At 41.0% G+C, this 26,455-nt stretch overlaps 1 protein-coding gene across 6 annotated transcripts in view; it reads right to left on the bottom strand.

Moving 5' to 3' along the window:
• pcgf6 (polycomb group ring finger 6) overlaps positions 1-26,455 on the bottom strand; it is an 88,928-nt gene that overhangs the window by 13,821 nt on the left and 48,652 nt on the right. For 4 of the 6 annotated variants that reach the window (XM_060842152.1, XM_060842154.1, XM_060842155.1 and 1 more), the window contains exon 9: positions 15,250-15,336. The exons of 1 other annotated variant lie outside the window; for it this stretch is intronic. In XM_060842152.1, the coding sequence (XP_060698135.1) occupies positions 15,250-15,336 (87 nt within the window). The remainder of the gene's footprint in view (positions 1-15,249; positions 15,337-26,455) is intronic. One more of the 6 variants, XR_009645867.1, reaches the window with a different exon arrangement.

Here is a 26,455-nt window from a genome sequence, read left to right as displayed (position 1 = left end):
TGTCTTTGTTGCTATTAGAGGGGGATTGTGTAGAAAACTCCCAATAAAGTGACAGCTCCTTTCCTGTTTCTGACTTCCACCCAGACTGACTCTGCTGACAAACCCTCCTCGATGACCTCCCTTTGTGCAGCTGTGAGATTATCCCTGATTAGCAATGCCAGTCTTCCATCTCTTTTACCTTCTCCCCTACTCCTGTTGAAACATCTAAACCCTGGAACATCCAGCAACAATTCCTGCCCCTGTGATATCCAAGTCTCCATAATGGCCACAACATCATAATTCCAAGTACTGATCCATGCTCTGAGTTTGTCTGCTCTGTTATTCCTAATACTCCTTGCATTAAAAAAAACACTTCAACCCATCACACTAACTGCACCTTTGCCCTATCAAATGCCTATTCCTCTTCACAGACTCTCTGCATGCTGTATCTTGCTGTTCACTACCTACTCCATCCTCTGACCTGTTGCTCAGGTTCCCACCACGCTGCCAATCTAGTTTAATCCCTCCCGAAGAGCTCTAGCAAAACTCAGGATATGGGTGCCCCTCCAGTTCAGGTGCAACCCATCCTTCTTGTACAGGTCCCAGCTTCCCCATTAGTGAAAGAGTGCTAACAGCAGAAGTAGCAGTAAAACTTTAATCTTCTAGCAGGTCGAACCAACTATCTTTTGTATCTTTTACATATAATTAGAGAAAATATAACAGGTGTAACAGAATTTGATAGAGATAGCAAAGGAGTACAAGGGGCAACAGAATTCAAGCAGTCTTTAGAGATAAGCAAGTCTGGGACATGTCTGACGAAATATCACCAGTAACTTTGGAACGTGAATTAATAGGATGCATAGAAAGATTCCAAGGCCTGGAGAGTACAATGTCTGTAAAACACCATGAGATCATGGGAACCTGGGGCTCTCCATAGTAGTGCCCATCATTGATTAGGTGTTTGACAGGATTGGATGTATAGAATAAGGGATGGACATAGTGACCATGTTGTATGTGATTACTATAACACAAAACATATAAAAATACTGTAATACTCTGTACAAGTCAGAGGATCATTGCTCTCTATTCTGATCTGAGCCGAAGATTCAGGGAACAACTGCTTTCTCACCTCAAGCCCAGATTCAGGGAAGATCTTTGCTCCTCTCCTGTATGAATAGGTGAATGGGAATAAAGTTTGCTACGTGCCTGAATCCTGCCTACCTCCTGATTCTTTGTCTCTGGTCGTGGAGTTTCATACTCCTACACCCTCCAAGTCACAGATCATCCCGACTTGGAAATGTACTCCTGTTCTTTCACTGAAGCTGGATCAAAACCCTGTAACTTCCTTCCTAACAGCATTTGGGTGTACCTAGCCCTCAAGGACTGCAACTGCTCAAAAAGGTGGCTCACCACCAACATTTCCATGGTAATTAAAGATGGGTAATAAACATTGACCTAGCCAGCAATGCCCACATCCGATTAACAAGTAAAAAGAATTGCATTCCTTTACAAATATTTCACTCTTCCCTTATCCTCAAACTAGGGACCAATCTGGTTTAACAAGCAGTTTAGGTGTCAGCATGTTAGTAGAATCACCAAACATCGCAAAGGCTGATGTGTGAACTTGCTGAAGCTACAATACAGGACTATTTGCATGCCAAGCATGAGAAGCAGCAGAAACGATTCCACAGTGAACTGTCCTTCCACATCCAGTTGTGAATTGGTGGTGGATAATTAAATGACTAACTAAAAGAGGAGGAGGTGGCACTAGTAACATGTTTGAGGAGACCAGCATGTTAATCCAAAAGACAAGGCTGACCAGTTTTGAATGGATGATCCCCATCTCAGCTTCCTCTGATGGTTCCCAACAAAAGTCATTCTTCAGTCAATCCCATTCACCCCATATGATATCAAGAAAAGCATGAAGACATTGGATTTTTGAAACATTATGGAGCCTGTAAGCAAAACACTACAAGGATGGTTGGGGGAGGTGGGTTGGGAATTATAGCCAGACCACTTTGGTGTGTTCATCAGCAAACTGTTTCTAAGCTGTATATTTTCGGAGGGTTAAACTTCTGTTTTTGTACATTTGCATGGACATTCCTAAGCTTTGTCCTTGCTAAATAACGCCCAACTTGTCTCAAATGAGTTGTGTCTCTATGAGGCGGGCACTCCATTCTACACAATACGAAGCTCCTGTGAGGTTTTCTCATTGTTTTGTTCATATGAAATGTGTTTGTGTATCTGTCAGATACGTGTTTTAGCAGATCAACACCGTACTGCAAGATGTAGCTTTTGCAGGATTGCAAATATCAAATATGATCTAAAAGTATTCAGTAAAGTTTTACAAATCAGATCGTGACATTAGTTTACCGAATCTCCTGGCTAAATAAGAAAATAAGTTTACATTGCTACAGAGCTTGCATTGTTAACCCCTGGGGTCTCTGATTTTTCTCTCTGTGAGTTGTGTATTCAGAGCCTGAAAATGATCACTCAGTTACTGTCTTGAGAAGTGAATGGATTACAGGAATGGGGAAAGAATCTGAACATTTCCTTAAAGCTGTTTTAATTCCATGTCACAACACCAACAAATGTTCAGTGGAATACCCAGTTTGCACATTTAAATAGCCAGAGATCAAGAAAAATAATCAGTCAGAGAGAGAGAGAGAGAGAGAGAGAGAGAGACACACACATAAAGTGAGGAATAGAAGTAGAAGAAAGAAGGTAAGATTTGGAGCAGAAATAGGTCATTCGGCCCATTGAGTCTGTTCCACCGTTCAATGAAATCATGGCTAATCCTCAACTTTGCTTTTCTGCTTTTCCCCAATTCTCGATTCCCACACATTAAAAAAAACTGTATACCTCAGCCCTGAATATATTTAACTACTTAGCCTCTACAGCCCTCTGCTCTAATGAATTCCACGGATTCCCTCTCCTCAAAGAAAACAATTCTTTTCATCTCTGTATTAAACAAATGACGTTTTACTTTGAGATTATGCTCTCTGGTTCTAGACTTTCTAACAAGGGGAAGTAGCCTTTCAGCATCAACTTCTCATGTCTACTAATAATCTTATATGTTTCAATGAGGCTGCCTTTCACTCACCTAATCACTTGTTTTACCTGCATATTAACCTTTTGTGATACATCTATCGAGACAATCAGATTAGTCAGAGTTCTTCAATCTCTCTCCACTTAAATAAGATACTGCTTTCCTGTTCTTCCTGCCAAAATGGAGAATTTCACATTTTCCCACATTATATTCCAATTGCCAAATCTCTATCTCTTTTCGGCTTCCTTATGTCTTCTTAACATTCTATCTTCCTACCTATCTTTATGCCATCAGCAAATTTAGCAACTGCATATTTGATCCCTTCATCCAAGCCATTGATATAAATTGTAAATAGATGCGGGCTCAGTATTGATCCCCGTGGCACCCTCCTCATTGTATCTTGCAAACCTAAATGATGAATTCTTCTTAAATTTCTGTTTACTGCAAGCTATCAAATCCATACCAAAACATATGCCACAAACTTCTATGCTGTGCAGTAACCTTTTATGTGGCATATTATCAAAGAGCTTCAGGAAATCTAATTACATCATGTCCCCAGGTTCCACTTTGTCCGTATGGTTTGTTACTTCCTCAAATAAATTAGTCAAGCACGAGTTCCCTTCACAAAACTTTGTTGACGCTACTGATTTCTTAAATGCCTCATGATAGTCTCTTTAATACCAGATTCCAACAATTTCCCTCAGACTGATATTAAACCAAACTGACCTATATTCTTCTGCTTTCTTCCTCCCTCCTTTCTTGAATATATTTTTCAATCTAATGGGAATCTCCAGTATTTAGGAAATTTTGAAAAAGGAGACAGACGTTAGGAGTGACAATATGAGAGAAAAATAACGCAAAGCTCAGCATTGTTTAGTAGCTGCCTGGTCTATCAGCCTTTCCTGATGCAAGTCAGCAGCGATTATGGTGTGATCTACAATGAACTGTCACTACTGGCGCTGAGTGACTCTTCTGCTGCTGCCAGTTCCCCGTCTGTTTTTTCTCTAGGGTACAATTTTTCTCCAGAAGGAATCTTTCCTTAATGAGGTCTTAACAAAATAAAGCCTCAGATGGAAAACAGAACTTATTATTGATTCATGTAATTGTGCCCTGACACTGAATTGATCAATAAGGTGACTGTGAATATGGGGATAATATATAGCATGAAATCAGAAAATGGGGAGGGCTTGTGTTGTCACTGATTACAGTGAAAACTTCCAGAGACAGTGCAAGGTTTAAGCAGGGAGCAGACTAAGGGCCAAAAGAACAAAATTGAGTAAATGTATCACTTGATTGGAAGTTTCCATAGCAAATGAAAATCTAGGTTCCAGTATGTTTTGTCAGGGTATAACATACTAACCAAGTGTGCATGTTTGCCTCAGATAAAAACATGGCCAATATTAGGTTAAGCTGCGTTTACTTCCATTGCAAAAACCAACAATATTTCCTTTATAGTTCAATAGCTTCAATGATACAGATACACCACATGCGCCTGGCATAAGTATAGCCATGTAAAATACCACATCCACCTTGGCTTTGTGACAAGATTAGAAAGGTTTTGAATCCAGCTGGATGTTGCTAACAGCAGGAGTTGGCAGTAAAGCACTCAATGAGCGGCTGGCTTTTATTTCAGATTGTCAGGTTCGTCTGAACTCAGCCGTGGACTCCACGACAGTTGAGTACTTTAATCACTGATCAATTTTCTCCTAATGCAAGCCCATATTGAGAACTTGCCACTTCAAAACCAAACACATGCTTTTTGGCATTTTTTGTTCCATGGAAATACATTTATCAGCAAAGTTAGTTTCTGAAGATCAACATTATCCTGGAATACAGAAATCTTGGGCACTCACTGTCACTGGGGTACAGGTTTCACACACACACTGACTCTCACTGGAGTATTGGTCCCACACACACTGATTCACACTGAGGGTACAGGTCGTACACATACTGACTGAGTTCTGAGGAAGGGTCACCAGACACGAAACATTAACTCTGATTTCTCTTCACATATCTTGCCAGACCTGCTGAGCTTTTCCAGCAACTTCTGTTTTTGTTTCTGATTTACAGCATCTGCCATTCTTTCAGTTTTTACATACTGACTCTCACTAGGATACAGGTCCATACACACTGATTCTCAGTTGGGTACAGTTCCACCACAGACAGGGTACCCCAGTAAGGTATAGGTCACACGTAAACATACTGTAGCGATGGTCTCAAACACATACACTGAATCTTTCCAGTGTAAGGGTCCTAACTCAGACAATGAGTTAAACTGGGGTCTAGGTTACACACAGAGTGACATTCATTGAGATATGAATCCAATACTGCAAAGATCATATTTTGTTACTTTACTTTATTTTGATCTGTGGACTAAAATAGGAAAAGGATTGTTTTCAACCAAGTACTGTGGAACAAGTCCTGGACTTTTAAAAACAAATTATTGTAAATCATTGTGAGACATTAGCACAAAATCAGGGATTTGCCTATCAGATGCTTAAACTTCTGGGCAACTATGAGCAATTCCTGCAGGAACTTCCAAGTGGTTCTGCTGTTCATCTTTGGGAGTTCATCAATTCTCCAAGTGTAAACTGGAAGATCTCTGCATCATTTCTACCAGTGTACTCTCACTGAATGTAGCTACTGTTTTGAGGCCTGTAAGCTACTCCCACAACTGATTTCTTATTTTTGATATTTGCTATCTTTACCCCAACTGATCTTACATCTTGCTCTTCTGAACTAATATCACCCTTCATTAACAGAGCCATTCCAACACTAGTTTCTTGTCCTTACAGAATACAATATTTACGAATATTCAGGCTCCCAATCTTGATAACCTTGCAAACATGTCTCTGAAATGAACATCAGGTTATGTATTTCTATTCAAGCTGACAATTCATTTCTTTAAGTCTGGTTTAACATGAAACAGTTGCCAGGGACAGGGGTAACAGCAATGTAAAATGGACAAAGTTTGTTATGAGGTCTGGAGATGCTGCCCTTGGTCAGACAAGGAGTCTGACAAGATCTCAGTTTTCCTGCTCCAGTCATGACTCATTTGAGCAAAATACTTGCAGTATTTTCTAAGGTGGAAAATTAAATATTGATGAAAATAGCTCTGTCTGTGTAACTACACATAAATCCACAAGCCATAAAAGAAATCAGTCATGTGTTGAGACTAATCTTCTTCTGTCTCCAGGGCTGGTGCAATTTATGGAAGGTTCGATTCTCATTTCTGTACAGCCAATGTAATTCCACTATCTGAATACTATATATAAAGCTGTTATAAAATCCTATATCCAAATATTCGCTAACATAAATTCCCTTTCTCGGAAACTTGTGTGTGGGCATATGAAAAGACAGGAGCTGAGTATGTATTAGTATGAAAGCATGCATGAGAGACTCATAGATGTAAGTGAGACAGAAAGTGACTGTCAGAAGCATCTAGGGGCAAACGAGAACATGAATTCAATTTCGTTAGCATACTGGCACAGAACAGCACACAGAAAGTCAACATCCATTTATATAATTGTGGCATAATTATCTTAAGCAAAGACTTGATTAACATCAATGGATCCAAGTAAAGGGTGAGAGTATTAGAAATGATGACCAAACACTTTGTAAAGATAGATGGCTTTTGAGGGGAATCTCCAAGCTGAATAGGAAGATAGAGAGTCGGAAAAGTTTAGGGAAACAAGTTTCGAGCTTAGATGGCTGAAGGCATGGGTGCCAATTTTGAGCTAATGATTTGAGGTTGTAAAAGAAGCCAGAATTGAAGGAATGTAGAGATGAGGGTTACAAAGCTGTTAAAAATCATAAAGGTAAGAAAGGACAGAGCAATGAAAGGTTTAAATGAGGAAGAGTATTTAAATTGGAGGCACTGGGGAGCATATATCTATCTAAGTCAACAAACTCAGTGCAATGAGTGATGAAACTTGGTTGCACATAGGATATGGGGAGCAGAGTTTTGTATAAAGTGAGGTTGGTCAGGAAATCACACAAATAAATGAGTCTGCCAAGGGCTGAAGTACAGTTGAAATGATTTATTACAATACTAAATGTAGGTGGCCTTTGTGATGGAGAAGGGATCAGTTGCTTAGCTTGCAATCAAGTAACATATCATAACCATGAACAATTTGACACTGGCCAGGGAGTGAAAGGAGTAAATGGAAGTAAATCGGCTAAGTTTGGCCACCGCAGAGGGCAGATTATTATTTACATATTGGTATGTTGCCATGGCTTGCATGTTATAGACACATGATGTCTCTTGTAGGAAGAATCCTGATAGAAAAAAAACAGGGGTGGAGGTGATCTTCACCGGACCATATACAATGTTCTGTCTGTACCAGAGAATAGTTAGTGGTAAGTGGCATTGTCTAAACTCTACTAATAGGCAGCAAACATTTGAAAATTGACTTTAACTATATGTAGCTTTGAGGGGAAGTGATGATGATGTAAATGTGCCTTCTTATTTCCTCCTTTTCTCCCACAGCCATCCTACCTTGAGATTCTAAAGGAGCCCCTTGCCGACAATGTTAATATAAGTGTGAGAAACAGGTGAAAACTACAGGCTAAATGAATCATGGTAATGTTTCAACATCAGAATAAGAAATGCTTGTGACAAACTTGTAAATGGAAAGTATCGTTCCATTTTAAAATGAAGCTCTCGCTGTCTGTTTTTTTTTATATTCAATGCTCCTGGATGCCTCTCCTCAACAGGCATTCAGGTTAACAACTATATAATAACAACCTGCATTTCTAGTAAAGCTGCAAGGTGCTTCACAGGCACATAAATCAGACAAAGTCCAACACTTAAACCATTTAAGGAGATATTAGGACAGGTGATTAGGAGCTTATTTAAAGAGGTAGGCCTTACAAAATGAAGGGAAAAGTCGAGCACTTTCGGGAGAGAATTCCACAATTTGGGGTTCAGATGGCTGAAGGTCTGGCCTCCAATTAATGAATGATATAAAATGGAGATTTGAAAAAGGTCAGAATTGTTATTAGCCAGTGTTCTTTTGAGATGGTGGAGTGAAACAGTTTTTTTGCCTATAATAGTGATCTAGAACACAGGATCTTTCCCCAGTATATCCTGCAATAATTATTTTATTGTGAGGATGGGATTGCTGACAGGTTTCAGGCTTTATGTTTGCAACAATAAGCTTCTAAATAATATCCTGTGTATAAATATATTCAAACATTGTCTGAAAGAGCTTTAATCACATAAGATGAGAAGCTGTACAAAACACAGGCTCCTCCCACCTTTCTTCTGTGATGAAATGAGTTAAGTACCCTCTGACCTTACCGCAATGCTGCAAAAGCAGTGTCCTCCAGGGAGCAGTCGGTCTTTTCCCCCCTTCATTTATCTCCCACCTCCCCCTGCAACCAACCCCACCTGTCTCTGAGTATGCAGTATTTTACAAATTTTATCATTGCACTAGCACTCCAGGGAAATGCTGACACAGCTTTCAGATTTTTCAGACGCATTCAAATAATCATTGCACCAGTGCTACTACAGGAGCAAAAGGAACATCTTTTGATTATCTGAAGGAGAGGTTGCTACCTTTAAGTGTCACCCTTCTCTTAGTATGAACTACAACAACACCAATGACATGCATTTATAAAACACCTTGAAAGCAACAGAATGATCCAAGATGCTTCAAGGGGTTTTAAATTTTATTTTTTAGGGACACGGGCTTCATTGGCTGGGTTAGCATTAATTGCACAACCCTAATTATCCTTGAGAAGGTCGTTGTGAGCAGCATTATTGAAGCGATGCAATTTGCTTGGTGTAGGAACAGACACAGTGCTGTATAGATAAGGAGTTCCAGGTTTCTGAACCAACGATAAAGAAGGCACAGTGGTGTAGTTCCATGTCAGGAAGATATATGATTTGGAATGGAACTCACAGTTTCCATGCAATCTGCTGCCCCTGCCTTTGTAGAAATCACATGTTTAGAAGGTGCTGTTAAAGAAACATTTACGAGTTGTCACAGCGGATCTTACAGATCGTACAAACTGTTGCCACTGTGCACCAGTGTGAAGGAACAGAATGTTTAGAATGATAGATAGGGTACCTCTCAAACTGGCTGCTTTGTCCTGCACTCTCCCAGGGATGTGGAGAGTATTCTATCTCACTCCTGACTTGTATAATTGGTGGACAAGCTTTAGGGAGGTAGGAGGTGTATCAGTTGTCACGGAATTCCCAGCCACTGACTTGTTTTTGTAGCTAGCTACATTATTTATACAGCTGGTCCAGTTCAATTTCTGGTCACACCCAGGTTGTTGATAGTAGGGGATTCAACAATGGTAAAGTCATTGAATTTTAAGAGAAGATAGATTTTCTCTAGGATCTAGTCATTGATGGATGATACCAGGGATAAGGGGCTACAAACTCTGAAAAGGCTGAAGAAGTTGGAATAATTAATTATTTTGATAGACTAAATAAGGAAAACTGTTCTTCCTGGCAGGAGGATATTCACAATGAGGGTGACATTAAGGAATTTTCTTTTTCTATAGCAACTTCTTCTGTTTTGGACTGTGCTGCTTGGAAGTGGAAGGAGAATTAACACTACCATTCAAATGAGAATTGGATATAATTTTATAAATACTAAAAAGAGGAAAAATGCACAGGGCTGTAGGGAAAGGACAGGGCAATATACATAAATTAGATAGCCCTTTCAAACAGTGGCACAGGCACAATGTCCAAAATAGCTTATGGCAGGAGTGTTATCTAAGCAAAAATATATTGGCTTTAGAGGGAGTCAAGAGAAGGTTCAACAGGCTGATCCAGGGTAGGAAGGGAGCGTCATGCGGTAAGGTTAAAAAGGTTGGGCCAGTACTCATTGGATTACAGAGAGAATGAGGTTCTTAGTGGACTTGGCGAGCAGACGTGGAAAGATTGTTTCCCCTCATTGTCGAGGCTGGGAGCAGTGGGCATTGAGAAAGAGGAACGTTCAATGACACCTGGTGTCCTTGTGCACCAGTTGCTGAAAGTAAGCATACAGGTGCAGTAGACAGTAAAGAAGTCGAAAAGTATGCTGGCCTTAATATTAAGAAGATTCAAGAAAAGGAATAAATATGTTTTGCTGCAATTATACATGGCATTGGTGAGGCTACATCAGGAAATACTGTGTGCAGTTTTGATCCCCTTATCTGAGGAAGAGTGTTCTTTAGGCAGAGATGGTGCAACAAAGGTTTAACAAATTGATTCCTAGGATGGCAGGACTGACATAACAGGACAGATTGTGTTGGTTAGAATTGTATTCACTGTAGATTAGAAGAATAAAGGGGGATTTCATAGAACCTATAAAATTCTAATGGGACTGATGGTTAGATTCAAGAAGGAGGTAAATATAGCTCTTAAAGATAAAGGGATCAAGGGATATTGGGGGGGGGGGGGGTGGTAAGGGTGGGATGAGAGTACTGAGCTCAATAATCAGCCATGATTATATTAAATGGAGGAGCAGACTCGAGGGGTGGAAGAGCCTCCTCCTCCTCGTAGCGTCTAGTTTCTATAATCTCAGAGCAAAGAGTGGCCCATTTAAGACAGAGATGAAAAGGAATTTCTTCTCTCAGAGGGTAGTGAATCTATGGAATTCTTAACCACAGAGCGCGATCAAAGCTGGGTCATGAAGTAGTTTATTCAAGGCTGAGATTGATTTTTTAAAAATCAGTAAGGGAATCAAGGGTTGTGCAGAAAAGGCAGAGAAGTGAAGTTGATGATTATCAGATCAACCACAAACTCATTAAATAGTGGTACAGACTCAATGGACTGAATGACTGACTTATACTTCTATGCCTTAAAATCTTGTTATTATTCTGTAATTCCAATCAAGATGAATTCTGACTTTACAAAACTGCACACAATTCTATGGTATAGTCTAAAGAATAATGTTGATAAGAATATAGCTCCAGTGTAAATAAGCAGCATATATGATTTCTCAGTTTAAACCGAGAGGTCACAGCCACACATAAACATAAAGCTAATTCTGTAAACTGACTATTGCCTCTACCCATCATGCAGGCACAGCAAAGCACTGACCGCTCACTAATCAGTGGAAAATACATTAAATACATTTTAAATTTATTAGAACCTGATACCCCTAGAGGCTGTTTCCTTGGTTACTGCACATGTGCAGCTGAGCTTTGGTGAGATCAGTCACAGGTCACACAGCAGGAGCATTCACTTAGTTACAGCATGACATTCACTGCCTACTCAGAGTATATCCATCAAACTTACAATATCCATTGAGGAGAAAGGAGCAGCAAATTATAGCAAGTGAAATTCTCCTTGGCAGCAACTAGTTGAAATCTCAAAGTTGGTTGTGCAATAGCTATCCAATGAGAAATAGATACCAATGTGGCTCCAAGCTTGGGCCTTCCTTATAAAATTGCGCTGTAGACATTTTTAGCAGGGCACTAAAGGGGCCTTTTAGTTACAATGAGTAAATTAATTATCTGACAATACAAGGTGACCTGACTACAGTCAGTTATTGACCATTGAATGGGATGTCAGCTTAGTGGATAGCACTCTCAACTGTGAATCAGGAGATTATGATCCAAATTCCACTCCAGAGGCCTGAGCATTAAAATCCGAGGCTGATGTTTCATTACAGCATTAAACGAGTCTTACACTATCAAACATAACATCTTGTCGATGAAACATTAATGTCCAGTCTACCCTCTTTGGCTGAGTTAAAATCTACTGGCATTATTTTGAAGAACAAGGAAGTTCACCCCAGTGCTCCAGTCAATACTTGTGCCTCGATCAACATCACAATATCAAATGATTTGGATATTATTACTTTGGGTTGAATCTTACCTTATTTGGCCAAGTGAGACTAGTGTTGAGTTTTTTTTGGTGGGACTTCTACCATATGGCCTAGCAAACTTTCTTGCTGTACCTTAATAAACTTACCACATTAACTGCCTGTCACATCAGATTCCAGCTCCAAATTACCACGTGCTATTCCCCGAAGAACTCACCACTCAGTGGATTGTGGCCAAAGGACTGGAACCCCCTATGGCCACGTCATCTTTGAAAGACTGCAGTGCAGCTGATCAAGCACTGGCATTCCAAAGCTGCTCTACTCTGTCGAGGGCAGATTGTGAACATGCCGGGGAAGTGCAAGATGGCACATGATTCTCCTTAAGGACTGGGAGACTGTGATGTCCTTTCTCCTTTTGTACAGCAGATTTGGGCAGCATGTCCACCACCGCTGCAGTGAAACATCCAGTTCCCTATCTTTTCAACCTCAAGGACCACAGTGCGGAGTCCTCAGAGGAGACATTATCAAGGCTGCCTCCTGCACCTCACTCACTAGTTCAAATACTGATGCTAGGCTGAGAGAGTGTGGGAACACAATTTCATGAGCACTTCACTGTGACAACTCAAAGTTGTCTGAGGAAGAACTGGCCTAGGCTGCTAGCACTCAAACAACTGCCAGAGACAAGGCACCCGCTCAGCCCCACGCAGGATCTTGTAGTTTCAGGGAAAGAATGAGCGAGAAATACAAAGCTGCATGGATGGACAAAACAGATAGAAAGTAAGTTGACTCCTGCTCCCAAGTTCAATGCTCCTCTGCCCATTCTGACCAGTGCTGGACACTATGATCAAGACAAGAAAACCCAAAAGAACTGCAGATGCTGTAAAATCAGAAATAAAAACAGAAATTTCTGGAAAATCTCAGCAGATCTGGCAGCATCTGTGGACAGAAATTAGAGTTAATGTTTCGGGTTGAGTGACATTTCCTTAGAACTGACTGCAGCTAGGAAAATAACAGTTTATATGTCAAAGATAGAGCCCAAAGAGAGAGAAGAACTTTTGGACAGATAAAAGAATGGGTAACAATCAGGTAGGATGGTGAATAGTTGTTAATGGGAACTGTTAACGGCTAACAACATGTGGTGTGTAATAGCAGACTATATAATGACAAAGCCTGGTGTGTGAGGATTGGAGTAAGGACATGGGAGAGCTCAAGCCCTGAAGTTATTGAACTCGATATTGAGTCTACTGTCTGTGACTCCCTTGCCTAACTAGAATCTAACTTTCATTAAAAGTATTAAATGACCTTGCCTGCACTACCTTCTAAAGCAAAATTCCAAAGTTGCCCAACTGTGACAGAAAATAAATGCTCCTCATCTAGGTTCGAAAAGGGCAATCCCTAATTTTAAGACAGTGAACTCTAATTTTGGACTGACCCACTAGGGAAAACAACTTTTCCACATCCACGTTGTCAAGATTTCTCAACTGACTCACTTCTCAATCTTCTAAATGCCAATGAAAACAAGTACAGCCATATTCTCAAGAACAAACTCACTCCAGTCATCAATCTAGCTGGCCGCCTTTGAATTGCCTCCAACACATTTCCATCCTTCCTTAAATAAGGAGACTAAAACTACACACAGTCTTGGAATTGTGGTATTACCAATGCCCTCAGTAGTGAAAACTGACCAAGATATTTATCCGGAACCCTATCTACATCCTCTGGCTCCATGCACAAATCACTATTGTAGTCCTTAATGGCCCTACTCTTTCCCTTGTCATCCTTTTACTTTTAATGTACCTGGAAAAAAATTATTTTATTTTGCCTACCAGATGCTTTCATATCTTCTTTAAGCTCCTAATCTTTTTAAGTTTCTTCTAGTACATTTTATACTCCTGTACAGAGGACTGTTTTGAGCCCCCGGTATCTGCGATGAACCTGCCCTGTTAATCCAACGTTGTGTGTCCCTCGATATCCAATGCTCACAACATTTGATGGCCCCAGGCCTTTTCTTTATTATGTTGGTCTTGAATTCATTCCACTATTCTGACACAGATTTGCCTGAAATATCTGCTCCCAACTCCCCCCCAACCCCAGCTAAATCATATCTGCTCTTACTAAAATCAAAACTCCCCCAGTTGACAACTTTGATTTCAGGTCCATCCTGTCCCTTATCATAATAATCTTGAATCTAATGGAGTTATGATCGTTGTTTGAAAAATTGCTCCTCTACTGCTCAACTTCACTACCTAAAGCTAGGCCAGGACTGTCCCCTTTCTAGTAGGGCCTTCTACATATTGGCTTAAAAAACTGCCCTAGATGTATTTTAAAAATTCAGTTTCCTCAAATCTTTCACACTGTGACTACAAGTTAAAATTTAAGATGAGGAAGCTTCCCTTGAAGGGTCATGAATCTGTGGAATTCACTATCCCAGAGTGCAGTGGATGCCGGGATAGTGAATACATTTAAGGAGGAGATAGACAGATTTTTAATTAGTAATGAGTTGAAGGGTTATTGGCAGCAGGCAGGACTGTTAATGTTTACTATTACCATCTATTTAACATTTCCATCTCATGTACAGCAAAGTCAAATGTGGAAATATCTTTTAGGTACATTGAGGCCAAGGTGAGATACCCATGATTGTATTGAATGGCAGAGCAGAGCAGCTCAAGGGGCTGAATTGCCCACACCTGCTCCTAGTTCTTGTGTCATTTTCATCCTGCAGCCATATTGGCTATCAGATCATATTTACAATGTGTGCTTCAATTCATTTACTTTGTTCTGAATGCTGAGTGTATTCAACCACGCTGCCTTTAGTTTTGTCTTTTTGTGACATCTCACATTGATTGCTGGCATTTTATAAGGTTTTATTCCTCTACCTCTTCTTGCAATTCACTGACCCTCACTTAAAAAACTTATTATTTTTCTCTTAAACTTACTATTTACTATTACCATTTATCTAACATTTCCATCTATCTACAGTAAAATCAAAGTTGGAATTATCTTTGAGTTACATCGTGTGTACTCTGAGGAAGTAATCGTACACAATATTTATTGTTTTGTGTTGAACCTCAAATTCAAGCCAGTTCTCATCTCATATACACACCGTGTACCCAATTATATAATTCTCGGTCCTGTGTACACTCACTACCAACTATAATTCCATCTCGGTCTGCTTTCCTTATTGGGTACAATATTCTTCTCATTCACACTAATTGAACTAACTCACAACTAACCACTTTCTATTTCCTGTTATAATACAATAAAACCTCTCCATTGTTTTCTTTTTGCAGTGAATCCTAATACAATTTTTTCTTGTGGCCCCAATAATGTTAAATCCCAAATCCCTTCTGATTGATTTATACATATTTGTTTCTGGTGATACGTTTTCACATTTTCTCCTAACTGCACAGACTTTCATTTGATATTCTGCGAAGAGAGGAGCCAAACACTAACCCGTATGCTGCTGTGGGTTACAGTGCTTCGAATGTGCCTCAAGGTCTGGTGATGTTCTAAGATCTTGTTTCCGCAGATGATATCTACCTGTCAAATCACACAAAAGATGACTTGTGGTTAAACATTTACTAACTCAACGTAAACCTGGAGAGGTGTAGTGTCTTTCTATTCAAGGGAATGGTGCATTTTACACAGAAGTAAAGTTTAACAACAGTGAGGAAATGAGAGGAATAAACATCCCAAATCAGCAGCTGCCCACCAAAACAAGTCACCTCACCATTACTGCACGAGTAAAATCAGTGACCATGTGCCTCCAACCCACTGACCCTTTGTATCAGTTCAGCAAAACAATTGGACTTTTCACCTGCACCAAAACCCATTGGTGTAACCCACTGCGCAAAGAACACTCCCAGAAGAGTTAATATAAATTTTCCCACAGAATATAAGTTCTTCCTGTTCAGCCCCCTTCTCCTCCCAACTGATTCTCTGTAATGCCCTGGGAACTAGATACTCTCCGATCCTCCTGAAAATCAGCAGTTCTCTACTAGCTCGTCTACAGAATTGCAGACTACCCATTACTACCTATATACACTGTGACCAGATCTTGTAATGGCTTTTGGAACTCAAATCAGATGCTGATCTTTTCTTCTCTATAAACATCGCATGTGTATTCCTCTTCAAATGTCTTGAAAGGCTCATTCAGGGTAATATTTGGTAAGGGAAAACATTGTGCACTGAGGGAAGACATTCCTGGGAATACATCCAGGGAAGTTATTTGGGTGGAACTGTGAAATAGGAAAGGAATGATAACCTTACTGGGATTGTATTATAGACTCCCCAATAGTCAGCAGGAAATTGAGAAACAAATTTGTAAGGAGATCTCAGTTATCTGTAAGAATAAGAGGGTGGTTATGGTAGGAGATTTTAACTTGCCAAACGTAGACTGGGACTGCCATAGTGTGAAGGGTTTAGATGGAGAGGAATTTGTTAAGTGTGTCCAAGAAAATTTTCTTGTGTGTGATTCAGTATGTAGATGTACCTACTGGAGAAGGGGCAAAACTTGACCTACTCTTGGGAAATAAGGCAGGGCAGGTGACTGAGGTGTCAGTGGGGGAGCACTTTGTGGCCAGTGACCATAACTCTATTAATTTTAAAATAGTGATGGAAAAGGATAGACTGGATCTAAAAGTTAAAGTTTAAATTGGACGAAGGTCAATTTTAACGGTATAAGGCAAAAGCTTTCAAAGGTTGATTGGGGGTTTGCAGGTAAAGGATTGGCTGAAAAATGGGAAGCCTTCAAATATGAGATAACAAGAGTCTGGAGACAGTATGTTCCTGTTTGGGTGAAAGGAAAAGCTGGTAGATGTAGGAAATGCTGGATGGTTGGAAAAATTGACGAAGAAAATGAACGAAGCATACGTCAGGCATAGACAGAGAGATCGAGTGAATCTTTAGAAGAGTATAAAGGCAGTAGGAGAATACTTAAGAGGAAAGTCAGGAGGGGGAAAAGGTGACATGAGTTAGCTTTGGCAAACAGGGTTAAGGAAAATCCAAAAGGATTTTATAAATTTATTAAGAACAAAAGGGTAACTAGGGAGAGAATCCTGCCCCTCAAATATCAGCAAGGCAGCCTATGTGTGGAACCACAGGAGATGGGGGGGAGATACTAAATGAGCATTTTGCATCAGTGTTTACTGTGAAGAATATGGAAGATACAGAATGTGTGGAAATAGATTGTAACATCTTGAAAAATATCCACATTACAGAGAAGGAGATACTGGATATTTTAAAACGCATAAAAGTGGGTAACTCGTCAGGATCTGATCAGGTGTACCCTAGAACTCTGTGGGAAGCCAGTGAAGTGATTGCTGGGCCACTTGCTGAGATATTTGTATCATCAATAGTCACAGGTGAGATACTGGAAGACTGGAGGTTGGCTAACATAGAATATAGAATTAGAACATTACACAGCAGTACAGGCCCTTTAGCCCACAGCATCGACCTGTGAAATTAATCTGATGCCCATCTAAACTTAACCGTTCCATTATTATCCAATTTTATGTCCAATGCCCATTGAAATGCTCTTAACGTCAGCAAGTCTACAATGGTTCACGGCCGTTCCACGCCCCTACTATTGAGTAAAGAAACTACCCCGATATCTGTCTTAAATCTATCACCCCTCAATTTAAAGCTATGGCCCCTCATTTTAGCCTTTACTATCCGAGGAAAAGAGCTCTTACTGTCCACTCTATCTAACCTTCTGATTATCTTATACGTTTCGATTAAGTCACCTCTCAACCACCTTCTCTCCAATGAAAACAACCTCAGTTCCCTCAGCCTTTCCTTGTAACACCTTCCTTCCATCGTAGTAAGTCTTCTCTGAACCCTTTCCAATGCTTCCACATCCTCTCTATAATGCAGGACTGCAGGCAACATTCCAAATGTGGCCTTACCAGTGTCTTGTACAGCTGAAGCATGACATCGTGGCTCCGAAACTTAATCCACCTATCAATAAACACCAACACTCCATATACTTTCTTAACAACCCATCAATCTGGGTGGCAAATTTCAGGGATTTGTGCACCTGGACACCGAGATCTCTCTATTCATCTACACTGCCAAGAATTTTACCATTAGCCCACTACTCTGCATTCCTGTTACTTCTTCCGAAGTGAACTACCTCACATTTTGCTGCATTAAACTCCATTTGCCACTTCTCAGCCCAGCTCTGCATCTTATCTATGTCCCTCTGTAACCAAAACATCCTTTGGCACTACCTACAACTCTTAGTGTCATCTACAAATGTACTAACCATTCTTCTACGCCACATCCAGATCATTTATAAAAATGACAAACAGCAGTGGCCCCAAAACAGATGCTTGTGGCACACCACTGGTAAGTGAGTTCCAGGATGAACATTTCCCATCAACCACCACCCTCTGTCTTCTTTCAGCGAGCCAATTTCTCATCCAAACCATTAAACCAGCTTCAATCCTGAAACTCCTTAACTTGTGCAATAGCTTACTGTGTGGAACCTTATCACACGCCTGACTGAAGTCCAGAAACACCACATCCGCTTTACCTTCACCCACCTGTTTTGTCAACTTCTCGAAGAACTCAATAATGTTAGTGAGACACGGCCTACCGTTCACAAAATCATGTTGACTATCCCTAATCAAATTATTCCTTTCCAGATAATTATAAAATCTATCTCTTATAACCTTTTCCAACACCTTACCCACAACCGAAGTAAGGTTCACTGGCCTATGATTACCAGGGTTGTCTTGACTCCCCTTCTTAAACTAGGGAACAACATTTGCTATCTTCCAGTCTTCTGGCACTATACATGTAGACAACGATGACATAAAGAATGAAGTCAAAGCCTCTGCAATCTCCTCCGTAGTTTCCCAGAGAATCTGAGGATAAATCCCATTCAGCCCCGAGGTCTTATCTATTTTTAGATCTTCCAAAATTGCTAAAACCTCCTCTTTGTCAACTTCAATCCCGACTCAGGCGACTGACTGCGTGGAGTTTGCATGTTCTCCCCGTGTCCGCATGTGTTTCCTCCGGGTGCTCCGATTTCCTCCCACAGTCCAAAAATGTGCGGGTCAGGTGAATTGGCCATGCTAAATTGCCCATAGTGTTAGGTAAGGGGTAAATGTAGGGGTATGGGTGGGTTGCGCTTCGGCGGGTCGGTGTGGAATGGTTGGGCCGAAAGGCCTGTTTCCACACTGTAAGTAATCTAATCTAATCTAATAATCTTGTAGGCTTTATCTCTGTATTCTCACTAACATTGCCCTTTTCCAATGTGAATACTGACGAAAAGTATTCATTAAGCGCTTCCCCATGTCCCCAGATTCCACACACAACTTTCCACTACTTTCTTTGATTGGCCCTAATCTTACTCTAGTCATTACTTTATTCCTGATGTACCTATAGAAGGCCTTAGGGTTTTCCTTGATCCTATCCGCCAACAACTTCTCATGTCCCATCCTGGCTCTTCTTAGCCCTTTTCTGGCTAACCTATAACTCTCAACATGGTGCCACTATTTAAGAAAGGTGGTAAGAAAAAGCCAGGGAAGTATAGACCAGTGAGCCTGACATCGGTGGTGGGCAAGTTGTTGGAGGGAATCCTGAGGAACAGGATTTACATGCATTTGGAAAGGCAAAGATTGATTAGGGATAGACAATATAGCTTTGTGCATGGGAAATCATGTCTCACAAACTTGATTGAGTTTTTTGAAGAAGTAAAAAGGGGATTGATGAAGTCAGAATGGTGACCGTGAATTACATGGACTTTGACAAGGTTCCTCATAGTAGACTGGTTAGTAAGAACTCGAGGGCATAGGTTTTGGGTGAGAGGAGAAAGATTTAAAAGGGACCCAAGGGACAAAGGGTGGTGGTGTATGGAATGAGCTGCCAGAGGAAATGGTGGAGGCTGGTACAATTACAAATTTAAAAGGCATCTAGATAGGTATATGAATAGAAGGGGTTTAGAGGGAAATGGCCAAAGTGTTGGTAAATGGGACTAGATTAGGTGAGGGTATCTGGTCAGCATAGATAGTTGGACTGAAGTGCTTGTTTCCATGCTGTACATCACGATTACTCTATCCCGGTTCTGAATTCCACTGGGAAAATGCATTCACAGATTGCAGCCCTGAATTCTGCTTTTTCCGAGGACATCACTTCACTGCACAATTTGAAACTGCATGTTCAGTCATATCTACCAGGGCAGTCCCTCACAAATGGGGTTGACTTATTTGCAATTCAATTCCATGACCTCTGACATGGCTGATAAGTCTTATACACAATCTTCTTTCTGGATCAGTGGTGCTGGAAGAGCACAGCAGTTCAGGCAGCATCCAACGAGCAGTGAAATCGACGTTTCGGGCAAAAGCCCTTCATCAGGAATAAAGGCAGTGAGCTGGAAGCATGGAGAGATAAGCTAGAGGGGGGTGGGGTGGGGAGAGAGTAGCATAGAGTACAATGGGTGAGTGGGGGAGGAGAGGAAGGTAATAGGTCAGGGAGGAGAGGGTGGAGTGGATAGGTGGAAAAGAAGATAGGCAGGTTGGACCAGTCCGGACAAGTCATGGTGACAGTGCTGAGCTGGAAGTTTGAAACTAGGATGAGGTGGGGGAAGGGGAAATGAGGAAGCTGTTGAAGTCCACATTGATGCCCTGGGGTTGAAGTGTTCCAGGCAGAAGATGAGGCATTCTTCCTCCAGGCGTCTGGTGGTGAGGGAGCGGCGGTGAAGGAGTCCCAGGACCTCCATGTCCTCGGCAGAGTGGGAGGGGGAGTTGAAATGTTGGGCCACGGGGCGGTGTGGTTGATTGGTGCGGGTATCTCGGAGATGTTCCCTAAAGTACTCTGCTAGGAGGCGCCCAGTCTCCCCAATGTAGAGGAGACCACATCGGGAGCAATGGATACAATAAATGATATTAGTGGATGTGCAGGTAAAACTTTGATGGATGTGGAAGGCTCCTTTAGAGCCTTGGATAGAGGTGAGGGAGGAGGTATGGGCACAGGTTTTACAGTTCCTGCGGTGGCAGGGGAAAGTGCCAGGATGGGAGGGTGGGTCGTAGGGGGGCGTGGACCTGACCAGGTAGTCACGGAGGGAACGGTCTTTGCGGAAGGCGGAAAGGGGTGGGGAGGGAAATATATCTGTGGTGGTGGGGTCTTTTTGGAGGTGGCGGAAATGTCGGCGGATGATTTGGTTTATGCGAAGGTTGGTAGGGCGGAAGGTGAGCACCAGGGGCGTTCTGTCCTTGTTACGGTTGGAAGGGTGTGGTCTGAGGGCGGAGGCGCAGGATGTGGACGAGATGCGTTGGAGGGCATCTTTAACCACGTGGGAAGGGAAATTGCGGTCTCTAAAGAAGGAGGCCATCTGGTGTGTTCTATGGTGGAACTGGTCCTCCTTGGAGCAGATACAGCGGAGGCGGAGGAATTGGGAATACAGGATGGCATTTTTGCAAGAGATAGAGTGGGAAGAGGTGTAATCCAGGTAGCTGTGGTGGAGTCGGTGGGTTTGTAAAAAATGTCAGTGTCAAGTCGGTCATCATTAATGGAGATGGATACACAATCTGCAGATTCTGTCACGTTTTGAGTGAATGTAATATTTGGAAGCTTATGCACTCCAATCGACACCTCAATTTGTCCCCACATGTTCCCAATGTTCTCTCAACATGTGAAATGCTTTCTCAAATGGACCTTCTACATTTTGGTGAGCCACAGGCCCACAGTAAGCAGAGATTTCTGACCCCTTGAGGGGTGCTTTGAGGACATCACTGAGATGTTTCCTCTATCCTCCTGATGTAAGAACAATAAAACACATGTCCCTGCCTGGTGGAGCTGTACAATTGACATGGCCCGGGAGAGGACAAGATATTGTGCAAATACTGGCTTTAGAAAAGCAACCCAGAATTGTCAGCTTGAAAGACAATCTGTCAGGTCACTTTCAGTGACAGTTGTTGTGTTGCTGCTCCCAATCTTCAGTCAACATTGTGTTTCCAATTTTTTGGTAAAATCCCACCAAAAAGCCACAAAGTTGCAAAGTTCAGTAGAAGCCGCTCTATTTGTAGCTGGCAGCAATTCTCAGTAGAATACTCTGGTGGAAAATCTGATTGAATAAACAATGAGATTCTGCAATCATTTTGAAGCTTTGGCAAATCAATTGATGAATCATAATGGGGAATAAGTAGCACACATAATTAAAGGGGAGGGTTAATAGACAACAGACAAAAAAGGGAGACGCACTTGGCACACTATCCTGACCCTAGTGATTTAGCATCATTACGTTAAGCATTTTTGGCTTTGGAGAGAGCTCTGCCATGACCACCTTTCTATCCCAGGTTTGGAGAATTTTCTAAAGGTGCACAGATAACCTACAGCAGCCATCACACAGCACTGTAGAAGTCAGTTAACATACACATTTCGCTAAGCCGCATGGTGAGAAGGTGAGTACTTATTGTGGACATTTTGGCTCTTTACGATCATTACAGCAGTATGGAAATGCTGCAAAGAGGAAACAGAAGGCTGATCCTCATTTGAAGGACTGGGCTGCAGCAAACCTTGGGCTTTCCAATCTTGAAGAAATAAACTGGTTGCATATTAGGTAACATTTGGAAGAATAATTGGGAAGATATACCTGGGGCATTTCAAAATTAAATAGTAGAGGAATGTGGAAACAGTTCAAAAAGGAAAAGGCAACTTAACACTGATGTCATTTTACACAACAAAGAAACTTGTGGACCGGAAACTTCAATGGAATATCAGAACTATTCAGGTTATCAGCAGGGATTGTGAGTGTTACTTGGGTTGGGTCAAATGGTCATCATGCCATAGGAAGGATGTTATTAAACTGGGAAAGGTCCAAAAAAGATTTACAAGGATGTTACCGAGACTGGAAGATTTGAATCATGAGGAAAGGCTGGATAGGCTGGGACTTTTTTCCCTCGAGTGTAGGAGTCTAAGGGGTGATCTTATAGAGATTTACAAAATTATGAGGGACAAAGATAAGGTGGTTAACGAAGGTCTTTTCCTCAGGGTAAGAGTCCAAAACCAGAAGGCAGAGGTTTAAAGTGACAGGGGCATGATTTAAAAGGGACCTGAGGGTGGTGCATATATGGAATGAATTGTCAGAGGAAGTGGTAGAGGTGGACACAATTAAATCATTACAACATTTAAAAGACATTTGGTCAGGTACATGGATAGGAAAGGTTTAGAGGGATATGGACCAAATGCAGGCAAATGGGAGTAGTTAAGTTTCAGAAACTTGGTCAGCATGGACTGTTTCTGTGCTGCGCACCTCTATGATTCTATTATAGTGAATTATTTTGTACAACTTTCAGACCATTTTCCAGCACTGTCTATCCTCACTCAATTATTGGGCTTAATTTCAAAACAAATTTATTTTTAAGGAAGCTTTTGGTAGCTTTAAGGCAGTTCTGAAAAAGCATTGACTCTACTTTCTCACCACAGATATTCCCAAACCTGCTGAGGTTCTCCATCAATTTCTGTTTTTGGTTCAGATTTCCACTATCTGCTTCATTTGCTTGCTCTAGATGTTTAGATAACGAAGTTAAACTTTACAGAGCTTGGTTTATTGTGGCATCTCTGTTTTTATTATTTTAAGGTACTCCATTGTGCCCTGTTTAGCATCCAACTCCCGATGAAGGGCAGTGGGTGTACTCAGACTAACAGTCTCAAAGTCTGTCAGTGGGGTTCTCTCATTCAATACTGTCAATCGAAGATGGCCTCTTCAAAGATCGGTCACTGAGACAGGGTCTTGCAATTTAAAGAGATGCATTGATCTGACATTCAGCAACTCCCTGCAACATTTCTGTGCTCACCATTGTCTGGAACATTATGGTCAGCAAACAGTACTTCACAGAGTAATGAAATACAAATAAAGTTAAATCACAAAGGTACTAATCAGGAAACCATTCCTAAACTAAAATAAGGAGCTTTTGTTTCTCAGGGTCCTGAGTCTTTGGAACTCTCTTCCTTAAAAGGCAGTCAGAGCAGTTATTTTTGAGGCACAGTTTCATATTTGTAAGCAAGGGAGTGTAATATTATCTGGGTAGGTGGTCATGTGAAATAATTAGAACAGATACTGATTGGCAGAACAGGTATCTCTATTGACCTGAACGAAGCCTGCTCCTTCTGCCAATTTTCAAATTTAGGTTTGGAAGATACTGTTGAAGAAATCTTAATGAGTTACTGCAGTTCATTTTGTGGATGATCTACCTTCATGCCTTCACTGCAGGGACTGTCATTCAGTACCTGGATACTTCAGGACTCATTCTGACATGCTGTTAATTTGCATCTTTTTATGTTTTAAATTATCATTTTTAAAAATCTTCACCACACTGGCAGATGCGGGAGTCCCTTGGGCATTTGAGTAACCTTCAGATGTGTGATTTATGTAAATAATTGCAAAGCAGCAGAAGCCTGCAGATGAGGCAGCACTTAATCACTGAGGAAGATCGAAAGCTAATTATGTAAACCAGTACATGTTTACTGGAGAGGCTGCAAATGGCACCTAGAGATTAGGTGGAGAGCTACTGAATAGATGTGGCTCCTGAATTATGTGAAACAAGGAGAGGGAGGCTACCTTCCTGAATTGGACAGAATTTGTCTATAAATAATAGAGGGAGAGAGAGAGGAAATAGACATTAAAATAAATGAGAGAGAGAGAAGATAAAGGAGAGAGAAAGAAAAAAGGAGAAATAAACAGAAAAATAATGGCAGAGGAAAAAATGACAAGAATGCCAAGAAATATACAGAAAAGGAGAAGAAAGAGAATGAGACAGAACAAGAAAGAAAAAAGAAAAGAAAAAGGGCATGAAGAGAGAGAAAGATAATGGGAGAAAGATGGAGATGTATTAAAAAGAAGAGAAAAAAGAAATTAGAGAAAGAGAATGGAAAAATATCAAAAAAAGTTAATGTAAAAATGTTTGAAATAAACTGAAAGAGATGGAAGAAAATGTGAGAGAATAGAGAAAGAGAAACATCTAAAATAAATATTGCCTCTATCACAACAAAGTCAAAAGGTGTGGCACTGGAGAAGCATAGCCGGTCAGCAGCATCCGAGGAGCAGCACAGTCGACGTTTCGAGCATAAGCTCTTCATCAGGAATCCCTCTCCTGCTCCTCAGATGCTGCCTGACTGGCTGTGATTTTCCAGTGCCACACTTTTTTGACTCTGATCTCCAGCATCTGCAGTCCTCACTTTCTCCTAGTTGATCTATCACAACAAAGCCAAGTATCTCCTGGAGTGTGTACTCTCTGTATTGATCTTTTTAAAAGTAGTCTCTTTGTCTGAAGCTCATGGACCCTGAATAAATTCAAACTCCTGGGCAGCCTTCTCTTCCTCTCAGACCTTCTCCCACTTGTCTTGTATTTAGTGACAGAAGAAATAATGCAAACTGGAATAGCTTGGTTTTATATGCACTTGCTTTCCAGAGCTGCTCCTCTGTCTTTGGTTTAATATAACTAAGAAAAATGGCACTGGGGCTAAACACACCATCTGATTCCTCTCTGTAACATACAGTAACAGAACAACAGCACTGGGGCATTATACAGCATCTATCCCCTCAGTGACAAAATCAAATGAACATGTAACATGAACCCCCCCTTTTTGTTTCATCATATTACCCAACTCTATCATGAAACAAGGAGTCTTGGTTTTAGTTCTCCTACCTTTTTTGCACTTGATGGAGTGTACCTAAAAAAATCTGAAATATCTTCTATGTACATATCATCCAATGTTCCATTAAGTTTTTTCCCTATCAGTCTTTGCCTAAATCCTTCTTCATCAAATTCAAGTTAGCTCATTTCCAGTTTAGAAGTTCTACTTTAGATTGTCCTTGCTCGTACTCATTACTAATCTAATCCGTTTGGTATGATCACTTTTGCCTGGTGCTCTTCACAGACCCTCAGCTCACATCATTCCCCAGTCCTAGACACAGCAGTATCTTCTTTCTAGTTGGACGAAAAACATAGAATTATAGAATCATAGAATCCCTACTGGGTGAACAGGGCGATTCAGCCCATCAAGTCCACACCGTCCCTCCAAACAGCACCCACGCAGACTCACCCCCTGACCATCCTCATAACCCTTCATTTCTCATGGTTATATCACCTAACCGACACACCCTCTGGATATCATTGGCAATTTAGCATGCCCAATTCACCTAACCCGCACATCTTTGGACAGTGGGAGGCAACTGGAGCACCCAGAAGAAACCCACACAGACACGAGAAATACATTCCAACAGGTTTATTTGGAAGTACAAGCCTTTGGAGCACTGCCCCTTTGTCAGGTAGCTAGTGAGGTAGGATCATAAGATACATAATTTATAGTAAAAGATCAAAGTGTCTTACAACTGATGCAATGTGTTGAATAAACCTAGATTGCTGTTAAGTCTTCAATCATTTAGCATGGGAATGCAGTTTTCGAGTGATTAATATGTATATCCCTGAACTTTTTTCAAGTCACAGTCCCGTGATAACTTGAAGCTTTATAAAAACAAAGTGACATCTCAGATCTCAGCTCAGACTGCATTAAAGGTGTGAGGTTTGAATCTATCTGCATCCAAACCTTGAGTCAGATTGATTCTATTTCCAAAGTAGGAATTCATAAAATGTCACACGGACTGACTGCCTACAAATTGTATGGTTCTAAACAAAATAGAATGTATCTGCAA

This window comes from Hemiscyllium ocellatum, chromosome 22 (assembly GCF_020745735.1).
Source record: "Hemiscyllium ocellatum isolate sHemOce1 chromosome 22, sHemOce1.pat.X.cur, whole genome shotgun sequence".
NCBI lineage: Eukaryota > Metazoa > Chordata > Chondrichthyes > Orectolobiformes > Hemiscylliidae > Hemiscyllium > Hemiscyllium ocellatum.
The sequence above is the reverse complement of the archived record's forward strand: the minus strand, read 5'-3'. Positions and strand labels throughout refer to the sequence as shown.